At 45.6% G+C, this 18,387-nt stretch overlaps 1 protein-coding gene across 1 annotated transcript in view; it reads right to left on the bottom strand.

Moving 5' to 3' along the window:
• ADAM12 (ADAM metallopeptidase domain 12) overlaps nucleotides 1-18,387 on the bottom strand; it is a 736,937-nt gene that overhangs the window by 399,023 nt on the left and 319,527 nt on the right. The window contains exon 4 of the mRNA XM_088452195.1: nucleotides 4,843-4,921. Within this exon, the coding sequence (XP_088308321.1) occupies nucleotides 4,843-4,921 (79 nt within the window). The remainder of the gene's footprint in view (nucleotides 1-4,842; nucleotides 4,922-18,387) is intronic.

Here is an 18,387-nt window from a genome sequence, read left to right on the forward strand (position 1 = left end):
GCACAACTACTGGGGCCATTAGAGAAGGGGAACAACTACAGGGAGCATTGAATAAGAGGCACAACTACTGGGGGCATTGCAGGGGGCACAACTACTTGGGGCATTAGAGAAGGGGCACAACTATTGGGGGCATTGGAGAAGGGGCACAACTTCAGGGGGCATTGCAGAAGGGGTACTATATGTGTGTATATATGTGTATATATGACCTTTATTGATAGGGGCCCCACACATGTTTGTTGCCCAGGGGCCCCCACAGAGCTTAATCCGGCCCTGGGGGGAGCACACAACGCTGCTCTGAGTATAGCAGAGGGTAAGCTGCTGGAGAATAGATGTTGAACGGTGTAGGGGGAGCATGATGCACGCAATGTCCCACATCCCGCATGGCTTAGCTGTAGCTGGGAAGCAGGCACGGGATAATTTTGGCAGCACTGATTTGTTTAACACATGGGATAAAGTGGGCCGAAATCCGGCGGAACTGCATTCTGTCACTTCTATTTGGAGACGGAACCAGTTCCGCCTCCTCCGACCCACCTATCCCCGGCGCGGCAGAGAGGCTCCATTAGCCAGGTGCCCGCTGAGATTTTGCTACCAGCGGGCGCCCAGCTTTCTACTTGCAGCGCCAGCCGGAGGCTGGAGCTCACACCTGAGCTCCAACTTCTGGCTCCTACAGTGCACTATGGGAGAGACGCCATGATGTCTCTCCCATAGTTCCGAGGAGCAGCCAGCCGGACGGACGCATGAGCGGGGCTTAAGGTAAGTATTGTTTTTTTTGTGTAAGCGGCTTCATATTGGGGGCATAACTTCTGGGCCACTACTACTGGGGGCATTTACTAGAGGGCATTACTATTGGGGGAATTACTACTGGGGGCATTCACTTGGGTGCATTACTATTGGGGACACTACTACTGGAGGCATTTACTTGGGGCATTACCACTGTGTGCACTGCATAAAGGGCACTACCACTACTGGGGGAACTGCATGATGGGCACCACTACTGGGGTCACTGCATAAGGGGCACTACCACTAGTGTGGGCACTGAATAAGGGGCACTACCACTACTGGGGGCACTGCATAAGGGGCATTACCACTGTGGGCACTGCATAAGGGGCACTACCACTATTGTGGGAACTGCATAAGGGGCACCACTGCTGGGGGCACTGCATAAGGGGCAACACTACTGGGGTCACTGCATAAGGGGCACTACCACTACTGTGGGCACTGAATAAGGGGCACTATCACTACTGTGAGCACTGAATAAGGGGCACTGCTACAATGGGCATTGCATAAGGGGCACTACTGCTATGGGCATTATGTGTAGGGGGCACTACTGCTATGAGCATTGTATAAGGGGCACTGCTACTGTGGGCATTATGTGTATTAGGGACACTACTACTGTGGACATTGTGTATAAGTGGCACAAATGTGGGCATTGTGTAAAAGGGGCACTGCTGTGTGTCATACATGAATAAGGACACTACTATGAATCAGGGGTGAATCAAGATTGTGCTACTGTGTGGCATAATTTGACTGGTAATACTATGTGTGACCACGCCCCTTTTTAAAGAACACACCCCCTTTTCGGCGCATGCGCTGTCAATTTTCTTTAAAAAAAATCCAAAGGGGAGGGGTGAATTCCACCACTTCTCTAGGAGCACTTTAAGCACTGGTTTAACATAATAAGAGCATACAGGCAGGGCTCTGTTTGCTTCATGGCCACTAGATATCTCTGTGTAGAGTGCAATCTCAGGCAGCCCACTCCTGGTGAGGGGAGGAAAGTGATCATTCCGGCCCTCCACTCCCTTTTGATCCACCATTACCAATAATCCCCACTCAACCCCTCACTGTTCTAACAGGAGAGGACCTAGCACATTTCCAGTTTACTGATGCCTCAGTGGAGTGCTCTGAGTGGCTTCCTCTTCCATGTAAGAAGTACTGTGAGAACTGTAGGGACAGCTCTGCATTTAGGGTGTCTGACCCCACCCTATATATAAGTGCTTCCAGCATCAATCTGACATGAAAGAGTAAGGCCAAACTCAGGAATTGTTTTATTGGGCTCATAATTGTTTATTTGTTTTATTGGGCTCATAAGTTACTGGTCCCTCTCCTGTAGGAGGTTATTATTAACAGACTGTTGCTCATAAATGAACAAAATCTACATGTTCACCTAATAATAGCCAGATCATCCATTACGCAACCTAGGCTCCTGCATATGACCCAGGGGAACACTGATCACTACTATAACCCATTTCTATGTTTTTTTTTTATTTATTTATTGATAAATTACGACTGGAATGGGTATTAAACCAAAATGTTACCTTGAACCCCACAGGATCTTAATCTGCCCCTGCTCCTAAATCATGTATAACAGTTAGTAAAATGATTTGCAAACTTTGGGCCCTATTAATTACGGATCGCTATTGCGATCGCGGCTGTGATTACGCATGCAGATCTGCCGGCGAAAATATGCTAATGACTGCTAATGCAATGCCGTTCACACAGCCAGCATAGAGACGCCCACTACCTCCCACTACCTCTGTAGATTGCAGTCCTGCGTATTCATCGGGAACATCGAGTAACATCGGCCCCTCATGCACAATTACAACAGGTCTGTCCTTACTCAGAAATTGCTAACCTCGCCGCATGCAAGTACACAAGCTGCGTTTGCCGTCGCAGTGGCTAATTTACGCACGCCCAAGTAACGACGTTCAAATGGACAGGCACGCCTGCGTTTCTCCAACCACTCCCGTCACCACCCCAAACGCTGCGTGAGTGATCGCAGAACAATCGCAATGCTCACTCAGTCACGCACGCGCACTTCAGTGCATATACGTATGTGCAGTACGCAACAATCGACCGTATGCGTAGACTATCGCAATGGCGATTCATGCTGAATTGACCATTGTCATTTCTGTTGAAACTTTAGTTTTGAAACTTATGAGCTAAACTAAAATGAACACGATGCAGCAGTTACTGTTTTGCAGAGAGCTGAAACCAGACTTGAGCAGGGCCAGTTTAACAATGGGTCATGACGTCACTCCCATAGTTCTGAGGAGCGGGCACCAGGGATGGAAGGCAACAGGCACTGGAGCGGGGATAAAGGTAAGTTTTTTTTTTATATATATGTGTGTGTGTGCGTGGGGGGGGCACTACTGGGGGCACAATACTGGGGGCACTACAGGGGGCACAATACTGGGGGCATTACAGGGGGCTTAATACTGGGGGCATTACAGGGGGCTTACTACTGGGGCCACTACAGGGGGCTTACTACTGGGGGCACTACAGGGGGCTTAATACTGGGGGCATTACAGGGGCCTTACTGGGGGCATCATATGGGGGCACTACAGCGGCATTACTACTGGGAGCACTGCAGGGGCCTTACTATTGGGGGCACTACAGGGGCCTTACTACTGGGGGCTCTGCATAGAGGAAACACTACTGGAGACACTGTATAGGGGGACCATTACTGGGGGTACTACATAGGCGGGCACTGCATAGAGGGACTTCTACTGAGGGCACTGCATAGGATGACCACTACTGGGGGCATTGTATAAAAGGGACTGAATAGGGGGACGGCGGAAGCTGGGGCTGGCGGGGGGGTGGTACATTTTAATTGGGGGGGGGCACCAAAATTGATCTTGCCTCCGGGCACCTGGGATGAAGTTACGCCACTGCCGCAGACGCTGATATTTGTACAGAGATGGCTACCTGCTGCGTCTCTTAGCCATCGCTTGCGTACAAAGACGCACAATCATTCACACATCGGTTGCACATCGAAGTAGGTGGGAACCATATGGCTACTCAAAATGTCCATCGGAACATAGCCGCCGGGGCCAGTGCAAGACGCAGTCGCTGGCTGCGACACGCCCACAAAATTCTCACAACACGCTTGCGTTTTACTAGCCAACCGCTGCTACCTCCCATAAATGCACACTGACTGTCCATCAGAACTGCATACATGTACTCACCACGGCCACCATCGGTAAACCATCGCGATGCATGCACAGTGCAAAAAACATCGGCCAAAGGAGCAAACATCCACATAGCGTCTTCCTCTGAATCAGGCTCTTAGCTACTTCTGGGAGCTGATGGGATTCGCACACCGGCTGTGGCTCTAATCCGCCGCTTTGCCAAAACAGTTGCACTATTGGCACCATCGGACATTAGAGCAGCCCTATGAACATGGCCATCGGTACCAGTGAAACTGCATAAAAAGACGCAGTTGCAGGCCCGCGTCTGTCTAGCCACCGCTGTTACCTTTCAGGAATGCCCACTAAAATTGCCTTTACCCAAGTCTCCTTCAGCGACTCTTATACTTTATGCTTGCTCTTACGTTGGGCAAGTGTCGAACTGCCAACCCCCTGCAACTCACCATCGCTTGCCCTACAGCAGGGATGGGGAACCTCAGGACCTGGGGCCATATAAGACCCCCGGAATAATTTGGTCTGGCCCTCTGAGCTTTTTTCTGCTGGCCTCATCTGGATAACAGGGTGCCTAGAATGGCACCCTGTGGCCAGAATCTATGCAGCAGTGCCGACTGGAGCATCCTTAGGATGCTTCAGACGGTCACACCGCTGCCCCTACAGCTCCCAGGAGCATCCTCAGGATGCTCCAGGCATTGCTGTAATCACTGGCGATTGTGGCCCCGTCCCGTGTGACATCACATGGAGGGGGGCGTGGCCTGCACCAGGCCCGCGAATAATGTTATATATATATCAAAATGGCCCTCGGCAGAAAAAAGGTTCCCCACCCCTGCCTTACAGGATACAGTAAGTCGTCCTATCCTCAACCCATGTCATATTCCTACCAAGCCTGTCATTTTATTGCTGTATGTTGGAATCTTACCGTGTGATTATGTGCAGTTATCACAGCAGTTCCATCTTCCATGTAGTGCGTTGTAGTGAAGTCGCCAGCGAAGAGTCCCCTAGAAAACAATTAAGCATTTGTATTATTAGCAAGTGTGAGAATAAAATAGCCGCACATTATGCCGTCTTATTTCTATTAGAAGACATGAAAGCATCCATTGAATGAAAATATCGGAATAGAAGAATGTATAATCACCATCTGTGTTTTCAAATACATTTCTATTTCGAGAAATAAACGGGAGAAACTTCAATAATTATGTGAAAAATGGCGTGATTAAATGTGAGGAAAAAAAATCTTGAATTTTTTTTGTCATTAAGGAAACTGAAATAAGCACATTTATTTATACTGTACTATTTATTATTATCCTTTATTTATATGGCGCCACAAGGGTTGTGCAGCACCTTACATAGTACATAAACTAATTTCTCCTGTGCAAATTCCCAGGTATTTGGGCGAAACCCCTCTATCACACTACAGCGTCTACCCGGGAAATTCCTAGGTAGACCCCTTTCAGACATAAGCAGGGTTTTTCAGTTTTTAATATTACCTGCCTCTCCTCTGCCCTTTCCTAGCCTGTCCCCTCTCTCCGGCTGCCGCTGATGATGTCATGCAGCCGACCAATCACTGCAGGCATTTTATTTTATTATTATTAAATTATTTAAATGTGTGATCCTCCAGTGGTTCCATAGTGTTATCCCACACAACGCACCCTTCACTTATGTTATTTACAGTATTTCAAAATATATTATTTTCAATGTATTGTAATTTATGCATTGTATTGAACATATTCTGATATTTTGATTATATCATATTGAAAGACTGTATGTTAAATCTGTATCCACTGACCTTGCTTTTCCTGTGACTTAATGTTAACTTGAATCATCTGTTTATATGTCTCTGATTCAATAAAAAAGAATTTGAAAAAAAAAAATTATTTAAATGTGCCCTGGTGGTCCAGCAGGAGTGCGGGTGGCCTGCTGCGGCAGAGACCCGCAGGCGGGTGTCCCCAGTATCCGGCGTTGGGGGTGGTGAGCAACAGCGCTGAGCATCCTATAGTACGCTCTGCACTGCCAACTCAAAGCAGCAGCGCTGAACGTCTGCGCTGCCAACTCAAAGCAGCAGCGCTGGGCATCCTATAGGACGCTCTGCGCTGCCAAATCAATGTAAAAGCTGCTTGGTGCAGCCCGGGAGTAGTAAATTCCCGGGTAGCACCATTCAGACATAAGCAGGGTAATTTCCCGGGACTTAAGTCCCGAGAAATTCCCTGGTTGATTGAAGGGTAGGTACCTTTCAGACACACGCGGCAACCCGGGAATTTGGCTGAGGCAGGCCTCGGCATGTCTGAAAGGGGTATTACAGTCAAAACAATGCAGGACAAGGACATGGTTTATAAACATTTCTGCATTAGCGATCATAACACTTAAATAAGCAGCAGAGCGTCAGCAACCAAGTGTTAGGACTAAATGATAGTATAAGTAAGGGTAGGAGAAGCATATGAGGGAAGAGGGCCCTGCTCACAACAGCTTACATTCTAAAGGGGAGGGGCAGACAGACAGGGGTGACACAGAAGGGGTAGACAGTAAGGAAGTAGCGTGGAGCAGTGGGTTAGGATGGGAGCTGGAATGCTATGATGAAGAAGTGAGTCTTGAGATCTTGTTTGAAGACCTGTAAAAAACGGGTTAAATGTTATTACAAAAAATTACGTAGGGTTCCCCTCCTCAAAGCATAACCAGCCCCGGACTTGTCAGCCAGTCCTAGTTCTAAAAATTACGGGGAACAAAATGTGTAGAGTTCCACAGTAATTTAAGAACCAGCACCTGGCAGCAGGGCCAGACCTGTTTTAAATTTAGGGAGAAAAAAATTTGCGTAAGGTTCCCCCTATATTTAAAACCAGCTCCGGACCCTTTCTAGCGGGGGACTGATGCCACAGCCAGGGGAGCCCTTTCACTGGGCCCCCAGCCGCAGCATCAGCCCTGACCGCTAGTCAGCCCAGGCCAGGGCTATTATTATCCGCTATTTATAAATCTAAGATTACCGCTGTTTGTCACTGTATCGCTCTCACCTTCTTTACCGCCAATGGGGACCCGGCAGCTGCCTTTCCAGCTTCAGCAAAGTCTTTCAGGCATTGCCGGGTAGCCGTCGGATGAAACAGTCATGAACATAACATGGAAGCCCGCCACTGGGCGGAGGATACCACAGACGAGAGGGACGCTGCTGGACATTGCCGGCCAGGTAAGTGAATACCAGTGGCAAATTTGTTTGTATCACTGCGGTACTAAACAAACTATGCCGCTAGTGTTTAGGACATATTTGCCTACTTTTTTTTTTCTCTTCCTGGGAGAAGCCCGGGTAAGAGAAGCAGGAGGGTGGCGACAGGGGGCGGGGCCTGACAAGTAACATCATTAAGCCCCGCCCCTCATGGCAAATTGCTGTGATTGGCTCAAATTTAAATAGGGGGTGGGGCCAAATGACATGATTCATGAATCGCGTCATTAAGCCCCACCCCCTACACGGAGACCAACGACCGCCGCGGAAATGCTCCCCATTCTGCCCACTTCACTAGAAAGTGGGCAGAAATGCGGGAGAAATGCCTACCCTTCCATGAGGTGAGGGGGGTTACCCGAGAAATTGTGAGCCTCCCAGGAATTCCGGGAGGGTAGGCATGTATGGTTTAGGATCGTGGATAAATGGGGCCCATCGTTTCATATGTGATCTTGCCAAGCTGTCACACAGCCAAGCAGCAACAATACATATTGGGTCATCTGCCACTATTGTTTCTTTCTGTCAATCTTAGTTCCATGACAGTAGCTGTCTTACCTTCAGCGCAATTCGTACTTCCAAACCAATTACACTCACCCATATGAGGGCTGGGGGAGAATTTTTAATAATCAAACATAAAACTGGCAGTGTAGCCCTTTTCCCAAATCCTCATCCACTATGGTGTGATTAGACAGCCTGGGCTGGATAGTAGTACAGAAGGCAGACCACAAGCAGGGAGGTTCTTCTGCTGCAGTGAAAGCCAGTCCCTAACTGGTCAGCACAAGACTGCTGTCTCAGGAATGTGGGGGCTACAAAAATAGTGCACTCCCTCCCATAGTAGAATTTACCAAGCGTTGTTGGATTGTTCACCCACTAATAGGGAACGTGAGCTGGGTTTAGACCGTTGTGGGACAGGTTAGTTTTACCCTACTGATGAGGTGTTTTCGCCATAGTAATCCTGTACTGAAAATCTTGGCTGCGATTTCCCAAGAGTGCTATCCTAATGATCCCAGTGTAATGCACAGAGAGCCTGATTCAGAGCCGGACGCTCTTTCAGAGCGCTCGCTCTGAATCGGGGGCGGCATTATTTTTTTTTTTAACTGGCCTTCTGGCCGCTCGCTAAGCTGTGAGTTACCACCCACAGGTTTTGCAAGCTTGCGACGAGACCCTTATGGTAGGGTCTCATCCATTGCAAGCCCCAGTGAGCTTCCGGTTCTAATAGAGCTGGAAGCTCACCACTGACATCACTCGTGATGTCAGTGGGAACGCCCCAAAATGGCAGGCGTTCCTTTGGGAACACCTCCGTTTGGCCAGCCAACCTCCCTGCCCGCCTCCAAAACAGGGCGAGCTGTCAATCACAATCAACAGCCGCCCCGTTTTGGTGCGAGACCCGTAGCGACGGAGCGCCCGTCGCTGGCCGGGTCTCGCCCATGTGTAGTGGGGGACCATCGACCCGCTTGCGAGCGCTGTGCGCTCGCAAGTGGGTCTGAATCAGGCCCAGAGATCCCTGAGATGCTAACACTGGGGCAGGTTAAGAATTTAGGGAGTGGGCTACACAACCCATTTCTTGAATTAGATGCACTATGTGATGGGCATGTTATGGGAGTTTTGTTAGAATGTTACATAAATGGTTGCAAACTCAGACACTTAGGGGCCTATTCATCATCGAATGCATATGGCCTCCGATGATGAAGTATTGAGCTTGCTGCGAGGGATACTTAAGTATCCAACTCGCAGCGGGGGAAACGTGACATCGGAGCAATTCAGAATCCGGTGCAGGGACAACTGCTCCGAAAAGCATCTGTCCCCGCAGTTAGTATCGCAGCTGTGTTACTTACCTGCTCCGCGTTGTCCCGGCTACGCATTCGTGACCTTAGGTCACACGTGTGCAAAGCTGCCGGGGAGGTACTGAGGAGACGGCGGAGAGATCCGCTCGGATCACTCTTTGTATCCCCGGAACCCCTTCCCATAGGAAGGAGCGGGGCTACGAGAGCAAGCGCCGTCTGAAGATGGCGATTGTTCTCGGCAGCAATCTCCGAAAACTTGCAGTTTTCTGAGTTTGCTTAATACCAAGGGGGTCCTATCGGACCCCTGATGATGAATAGCCCGGTAATATAAATATGTGGAAACTAGCATTTCCGCATGGTTACCGGGCCTTTCATCGTTTGAGAATAGGCCCCTTAATCACTTTTATCAATAACGACAAGTGATAAGACTTGCTGTGTATGATAAATGGTGCTCCAGCCAATCAGCTCCCAAATGTCATTTTTCAAATAGATGACAGTTGGGAGCTGATTGGCTGGAGCACCATTGTCAGACGCAACAAGTTTTATCACTCGTTGTGAATGATAAAACTCGTTGCTAAATGAGGCCCGGAGGACAGCGATTCTGCACCTAGCATGAGGAAGTTTTCGATGGTGTGTAAGATGGAAGTATCTAATTCTAAAGACGCACTAATCGGGATTATTGCGTCTAAAGATGCCCCTCCCCCCTAGCCAGAGAACAGGACATGCAACCATATTTTGTCAACCGACAGTAAGTGGTGGCTGAGGGGCTGCGCAAGGGGAGGACTTATCTGTTAATTGCGGCTTGTGATTGGTGCTCCCACTTCCATCTCCTGTAGTTTTGAGTGAGTGAGAGACACAGAGGAGCGTCTGGAATATCGACTATGTACATGGGCTCCGACCTATTTTCCTAGGTGGTAGTGCAGCTTTAAATCCTCGCTGCCTAACATTTACATTCTGATCAGACTTGTGCTGCAGCAGGTGCAGATTTATCACAGTGCATAGCTCATTCTTATCTGTAATCTAATTCATTATCCGGACCTATTCTGATGCAGTATCTAATTTATTGGTAATGGCACGAGCTAGGTCATTGACCTTGCAGGTCCACTTCTCCTTGATTATATTATACTTGATGCTAGGTCGCTACGAGAATGACAAAATAGCACTCATTGTAGATAATAACAAAATCTCTCAGCTCTGGATGCAGATTCCTCAGCTGTTCACATTCCCAGCAGAAAATGTCAGGTCTGTAAACAATATGATCAGATAGAGGTACGACGCCTCGGGAATAATGATGCCATTTTCAGATATTAACAAAATACCTATATATTTTTTTTCAAAAAACAAATGAATACTTAATATACTCACTGCGGCTTTATCCAGAGCTGGACGTAAACGCAAGCTGCGGCATTCTAGGCAGCTACTTGCACTATTTTTTCTGCACATTTATTGCGCGTCTTTGCCAAGAGTGCTGGGACGGGGATTAGAATTGGCGTGTAGAGTCGGCAGGGTCTGGGTCGTATCTCTGATGGGTGCACATGGGTCCAGGGGGGGCCCACATTACACAGCCGGAGTCATTTAGCAACATCAGTAGCACTGCAAAAATCACCGCAACGGCCATTTTCCCGGAGATCTGCACAGTAGGAAAATCACTGGGAAAATGGCAGCCATGTCTGTCACAGTGCCAGAGTCTACTCGCTTGTGCCACTGGCTAGAGAGGAGGAGACTTGGACAAAGACTGCACATGAGCCCCCTCCTCACTTAGTATGCCCCTGCGCGGGTTCCAGACTGTAGATAGACAGTAATTAGATAGACAATGTCTAGATAGACACCAGATGTTAGATCATCTCCATAGGTCAACATGTAATAAGGTCGACAGGTACAAATGGTCGACAGGGTCAAAAGGTTGACATGAAAATGGTCGACACAAAAATGGTAGACTTGTTTTTTTTTAGTGTTTTAGGGTTAGGTTTATGGTTAGGCACTTACAGGAGGGTTAGGCACTTACCCCCACGGTTAGGGTTAGGCACCAGGAGAGAGGGTTAGGCACTTACTGGAGGGTTAGGGTTAGACACTAGCCACTTAACTGACTAATTCTTTTTCCAAAAACCGCTCCAAAATTGTCGGTTTCTTTTATGATTGAATTAGGTCACGAACATAATTTTAAACTTATCCATCACTATTTTAGTTGAAATTTTTTTTTTTTAAAACACAGTATACCATAAAATATGCAATTTTTATGTTATACTGTAGCCATTGACGGCTGTACCATCGATGGTTCAACCATCGTTAGAAGCCATCAATTGTTTTGCGATTGGTCGAAGAGATCTGTGTAGACCACAACTGCCGATGTTTCCTAAACATCGATTGAGGGTTAACATTGATGGCCACCAGCAATTGCAAACCCACTTGTTTTCAATCAGACCATCGATGGTTTACAAACCATCAATGATCGGTTGCCATCCCTAATCAGAGGCTCTGCGATATCCATCGATCGATATATATATATATATCTGCACCTGCTTACACACACACACGTGTGTGTGTGTATATATATATATATATATATATATACACACGCACACATATATACATATACATACACTTTATATATATATACATACACATAAATACGTGTATATATGTCTATATGTACTATGAATATATATTTATATATATATACACACACATATGTATATATACATATACTTATGTATATATATATATATATATATACACACACATACATATATATATATATATATATATACACACATGCGCATATATATATATATATATATATATATATATATATATTTATATTTATATATTATATTATAATTTCATATGTTGCCTGATCACTGTGGCCAGCAGTGATCGGGACACATGGGGATGGGTAAGCGGAGATAAGGCCGGAAAACAGTGGGCGGGGGCGCCGGCCTACATGGCAGCAGCCGCGGCTACCAGAGCCGCGGCTGCTGCTACTACACGAAGCTGCAGAGGGTGGATGTCCCGCTAGCGGCCTGGAGCTGCTCGTACACACACAGTGATCTCAATGATCACTGTTCCGGAGCCGCTGTGGGTGGATGTCCCACTAGCGGCCCGGTGACATAGCAGCAACGGTGGCTGCCAGAGCCGCCACTACTGCTTCTGACGGTCCGGCTGCCCGATCACTGCTGGCCACAGGGATCGGGTCACAGCAACAGCAGCGGCTACATGAGCCGTTGCTGCTGCTTCTAGGGGGGTGCTGCCGCTGCCCGATCACTGTGGCCAGCAGTGATCGGGACACAAAGGAGGAGGCGCAGGTGTAGAGGGACCAGCAGGTCCCTCTGAGGTGGGCAGCTGCTGGAAGTTAACTTAGTTAAGTTAACCATGTCAGGGAAAGCCCAGTCTGGTATGGTTGTATCTGATACGACCGTGCCAGGCAAGTGGCTAGAAGGGACAGTTAGGGAAAGGCACCTACCCCGACAGTTAGGGTTAGGCATCAGGAGGGAGGGTTAGGTTTAGGCACTAAGGGGAGGGTTAGGGTGTAGATTAGGGCAAAAGTTTTTATAAATCACGTGTCAACCATTTTCATGTCGACCTTCAGACCCTGACGACCATTTGTAATTGTCGACCTTCTTACATGTCGACTCTTTGTGCGTCAACCTTTTGTCCCTTTTGACCTATTGTCTGTCTAACCTCTGGTGTTTACCTAGACATTATCTACCTAATTACTGTCTATCTCTTATACCACAGCCCCCTGGGCAGGCTGGTGTGTAGATGTGGCCAAAGACTGTAAGGGTGTGGTGTGGGTATGTTCATTTGAATTGTTGCTGAAAAGCTGCAATCGCATTTGTCTTGAGGGACATGACTTGTGGGTACTGAAACTCTGTGGTGCAAATTGAGTGCAGTAATGATGAGTGCATTGATGGAGATGGCAGATGCATTTCTGGACCTTATTGGACTAATGTGCCTGCGACACGACCATTAATGTAAACAGAGATAAACTGCAGCAAGCGTGTGTTAAACGTCAAAACACACTTCTATGAATACTCATTTTACACAAATTACGTATGCGTCATACTCTGTTGGGTAATGAAAAAGGCTGCCCAAATGTTTCCGAGTGTTGAGATTATATATATATATATATATATATATATATATATATATACATAAAATAATAATAAATTTATATTTAGGCCTTGTTCGCTTAGCTTTGTAGATGCTCCACGTTCTTCAGATAGAAAGTGCTGAGTAAGCTGTAAGATCCAGTCATACAGCAGCAATTTTAGCAGTGAATGAGAGGGCTGTTTGAGTATGAAAAGAACAATGTACTTTAGATTTTGTTTTAAATGTGTAGGTAATTAGGTAGCGTAGCTTAGGGAGGTGAGGTGGGTGAAATTGGTGCGTTTGTCTAGCTGCGATGATTTGTAACCTTGTAATATAACTGTTTTGCTGTCTTATTAATAAAAAATAATGTTTAAATACACGTTTTACTGCTGCGTCAGGGAATAACAGTTTTGCAGAGGGCAGCAAAATTGTTGCACCAAGGTAATAAATAGCACGCCTTCCTACCAACCCGAACATACAGTAAGGCCAGATTCAGATCTGTATGCTATGCCGATATTCACTTAGATCAGAGATTATCGGCCGAGTGCATGTGCGTCACAGCCGCAATGTGCACATGTGGTGATTGATTTTTGAATACACTAGCCCGCAGGTTCTCAAACTCGGTCCTCAGGACCCCAAACAGTGCATGTTTTACAAAACTCCTTACAGAATCGCAAGTGAAATAATTAGCTCCACCTGTGGATTTTTTAAAAAATGTGTCAGTGAGTAATGAGTACACCTGTGCACCTGCTTGGTGACCTGCAAAACGTGACCTGTGTGGGGTCCTGAGGACCGAGTTTGAGAACCACTGCACTAGCCCAAAGAAATTATTAATAGGTGCCTGACAGGGATTGGCCATTTTGTGGAAGGTAACGGGGAGTGGGGAAAAAAACGCTGGCATGTAGCGGACGTTTTAGGGGCATGTACCAGTCGCCAACTGCGATCCTGTACACAAGAAACATGGCTCTGGTGTCTCAGTTACAGCGCCCAATCTGAGTGACCATAGGCTCACTCAGGAAGTCGATATATGCATGATATGCCCCCGATGCTGCATATGTGTATGCAGTTACGGACAGCTGCGATGGCGTCTCAGTACTAGTCCCGGTCACCGTTCCATTATCATATCTTTGAATATCCACAGCTGCAAAAATTGCAGCTGCAGCAACATTAGCGCACAACCCTGAATCAAGCCCATACTTCCATCTGTCCCAAACATACCTCCCAACTGTCCCAAACATACCTCCCAACTGTCCTCACCATACCTCCCAGCTGTCCCAAACATACCTCCCAACTGTCCTCACCATACCTCCCAACTGTCCTCACCATTCCTCCCAACTGTCCTCACCATACCCAATGTCTGGAACGAACTTCCCAAATGTTCCAAACATACATTGCAACTGTCATTAACATACCTCCCAAATGTCCTGAACATACCACCCAACAACCGTTACATCCCCTCCCCAGGCAGTAGACTGCCATCTTGCTCTCAGTAACACCGGTGTTGGGCTGGATCACCCAGCTCATGCGCCGGTGATCTGAACAGATAGGAGGGCTAGGTCACGTCTAGCACTGTCCCTTCCCGCAACACCCAGTTCTCAAGCCGTGCTCCTGCCCCGGGAAGACTCACTCGGGGCACCTCATTTCCACACACGCAGTAACTTTATTCTCAACAGATTCAGATCAGCAGGACACCGCTCATCTGACAATCAAAAAGTTTAACCCGGATTCTCAACACTGTTTCTCTACATTTGTCCTCACAAGGGACTAACAACTATACTGTGACGCTACCATCCACAGTCACATCGTCACTATTAAGCACGTTCTCTTCAAAAAGAGACCGTATTCAATAAGTACACTATTTGACTTGTGTCATTACTCATTTATGTATGTTTTTATTCATTCATTTATTCATGTATTCATTCATGTTTACTTTGTATTTTATTTAATTTATAATATTTTTTTGGCAATTATCCAGATACTGTAGAGCTACTTCAGTTTCTGGTCAATACACTGAATATATCCCCCCCTTTTTTTCCACAACTGTGAACACCCATGTGATTTTATTGCTTGATTTGAAGTAAACAATTTATACTATACATTATTCAGTAATCTTCCTTAATACCATATCTGTACATTCAATCATCACGATTCACAATACTTTATTTAATGTTGACCAGTTGATATAAACAGACGGGACATCTCTTTCCCTGGAGCAGCTCCCTCTAGGAGTATATATACTACATTGAGCGCAGGTTCTCCCCCAACAATTATCCCAACTGTCTTCACCATAGCTCACAACTGTCTTCACCATACCTCCCAACTGTCCTCACCATTCCTCCCAACTGTCCTCACCATTCCTCCCAACTGTCTTCACCATACCTCCCAACTGTCCTCACCATTCCTCCCAACTGTCCTCACCATTCCTCCCAACTGTCTTCACCATACCTCCCAACTGTCCTCACCATTCCTCTCAACTGTCCTCACCATTCCTCCCAACTGTCCTCACCATACCCAATGTCTGGAACGAACTTCCCAAATGTTCCAAACATACATTGCAACTGTCGTTAACATACCTCCCAAATGTCCTGAACATACCACTCAACTTTCCCAAACATTTCTCCCAACTGTCCCGAACATAACTCCCAACTGTCCCGAACTGCACATAACTCCCAACTGTCCCCAACATAACTCCCAAATGTCTCGAACATACTGTAACTCACAACTGTCCCAAACATTTCTCCCAACTGACCCGATCAGAACTCCCAAGTGTCTCAAACATACTGTAACTCCCAAGTGTGCCACATGTACATCCCAACTATCCGGAAAATAATTCTCAACTTTCCTAAACATTCCTCCCAACTGTCCCGAGCACACCTCCCAACTGTGCGCCGGAATCCCATCTGCCGGGATATTGAATGTATCCCGTGCCAAACATACCTCCTAACTGTCCCAAACCTATCTCTCATCTGCCCCAAACATAATTCGCAACTCTCCCGAACATACCTCTCAACTGTTCCGAACAGAACTCTGAACAGGAGATATTGTAGAGGTGAGACCAAATCCGTTGTCACACCTAACAACAATGCTTGGTCTGATTAAAAGTAATAGCAAGCTTTCTAGATTGGGAGCAATGCAACGCAGTTACTTCTGCATGTCCGGGGGCCCCCAGCTTATGGTGCATACACACGATCAGATTTTTTCTTCAGATATGGACGATAACGATTTAAAAATCGTTCAGTCGTTCATATCTGAAGGAAAATCGTTCATATCTGACATGCCTGAACGATGGACGATCAACGATGCGCGTTCCCGTTTGTCAGATAACGATATCTGACATCTGATGGGTTTGCAGTCAGACTTGGACGATTCCATTCATTTTAATGCAGTCAAAAATCGTTCAATCGTTCAAATCGTTCAAATCGTTCAAAACTTTGGTCAAATCGTTCAAATCGTTCAAATCGTTTAGTCGTTCAGTCGTTCATCTGACAAATCTGACAAGTCTGACAAATCTGACCGTGTGTACGCTCCATTAGGCTTTACACCAGGTGTCAGGGTTGTTAAACTACAACAATATCTATCGCTGTACTTTTCACTGTTTCGGTGATTAGCTGCAGTAGGCTGGCTATGCATTAAGCATGGAAACAAGTAATACATACTGTCAGTGTTATATAAAGAGACAACACAATGTCATGTATACATTTCAGTGTGACATACAAGCTTTAAAAAGATTGTTTTGATGCAATCTCATTTACTCAATCACATGAATTACGTGGTTTGGAAGGAAAGCAAAGCCATGTAGAAATTGATTTGCCTACTGGCGCCCATCCATGTACATGAAGACAGTGTTGAGAAATCAAGTCGGTAGCTTAGACTAATTGGATAAATGAGATTAACAGTTCAAATGGGCCCAAATAAATGGATTGCATTAGTTTTCAGATTGAAGGATATTTTTTCATCACTTCAAAGTTGCTAATTAAATAGCAACAAGTAATTATCACTAGTGAGAAACAGTAATCACGTTTAGGTTGTCTGGATGGTGAAAGCAAATCATCAGGAGTTTGAATAAAACTGATTATCTGGACATTTCAAATTACAGTAGTAACTGATAATCTTATTTTGTTAGAAGACCAGAATATAAAGTAATAATATAAATGACTGTAGTGTACATGTGCCTGACCAAATAAAAGTGGTGGGAATGGGATCCCGACCCAGAATCCTGACGCATGCAGGTAAGTACCCTAACCCTCCCACTAACTCACCTTTTCTGCAGCCTAACCCTAACCCTCCCCTCCCGCAGCCTAATACCCCGCAGCCTGTAGAATTTTGTTTAATTACAAAGAAATTAAACGGGAAATGCAAAAGAAGTAGAAAAAAAAGGAAGTTGCTTTTGGGGTAATTTGAGGCGACTTTATAAAATGTAAAAAAATTGTAGAAAGCAATTATTTTTTGTTGAAATAAATAATTTCATTACATTGGGGGTGCATTATTTAGATTTAAAAAAATCTTATTTTGAGGTAATTTGGTAATTTGAGGCCATTTATTTTTTTTTCTCCCCAAAAATGACATGTAATTATTGGCCCAATTAAGCTAATTGAAAAATTCAAAATACCTAAGTAGTCATTAGGGGGGAGGGGGGTGTCTGAGAGGTATTGAAGCATGTTCTGACATTTTTACCTTAAAATACAGATTTTCCCTACCTTTTCACCTACTCGGGGGGGGGCGAACAAAAACAGGCGAATTTATTCTGAAAAAGAAATGCAAGTTTGGAATTCAATTGCAAATATAACTCGCAAGGCGAATTTGCAGAGATTTCACCTTGTGGGGCCAAACTCGCACCTAATTGAATTCCCCCCTAACTGTATTTGTCTATTTGGTTACTATGCTATTTGCAGTTCAGATTTATGTGTCCCTCTTTTACAGCATCTCTCTTTTAATACTTGATGTATGGTAAAAACAAATAATTGGAATTCTCTAATTTTATAACTGTTTTGTGTTTTGAATTTGTCATTTTGTTTTGTGTGAACCTTTCAATGAACATATTTACAAAAAAAAAAAAAAATGTCCTTTAAAAGCGCTAAAAGAATACGTTAAGGCTGATGTTAAGGGGATACAAAAAAAAAATCAAGAAAAATATTTCAAACCTTAGCAAAAATAGTAATTCTAGTTGCATATCTTGTTCATGTTCTCATTTGATAATTGAAGGTGGCATCATTTCACATCCCAATAAAGGTCATTTCCCTGCATTGGATTTCATACGTGTGAAAGTACAAATGTCACATACCTCTGTGTATGTCCTTGCAGCTTTGGCTACATAGGTCAGACGGGTCGCAAAAAAAAAAAATCCTTCTGTCTAAACTTTAAAGTCACATTAGAAATTATTGTACCGATA

The sequence above is a fragment of the Taudactylus pleione genome, unplaced genomic scaffold (assembly GCF_031769625.1).
Source record: "Taudactylus pleione unplaced genomic scaffold, aTauple2 ptg000034l, whole genome shotgun sequence".
Lineage (NCBI taxonomy): Eukaryota > Metazoa > Chordata > Amphibia > Anura > Myobatrachidae > Taudactylus > Taudactylus pleione.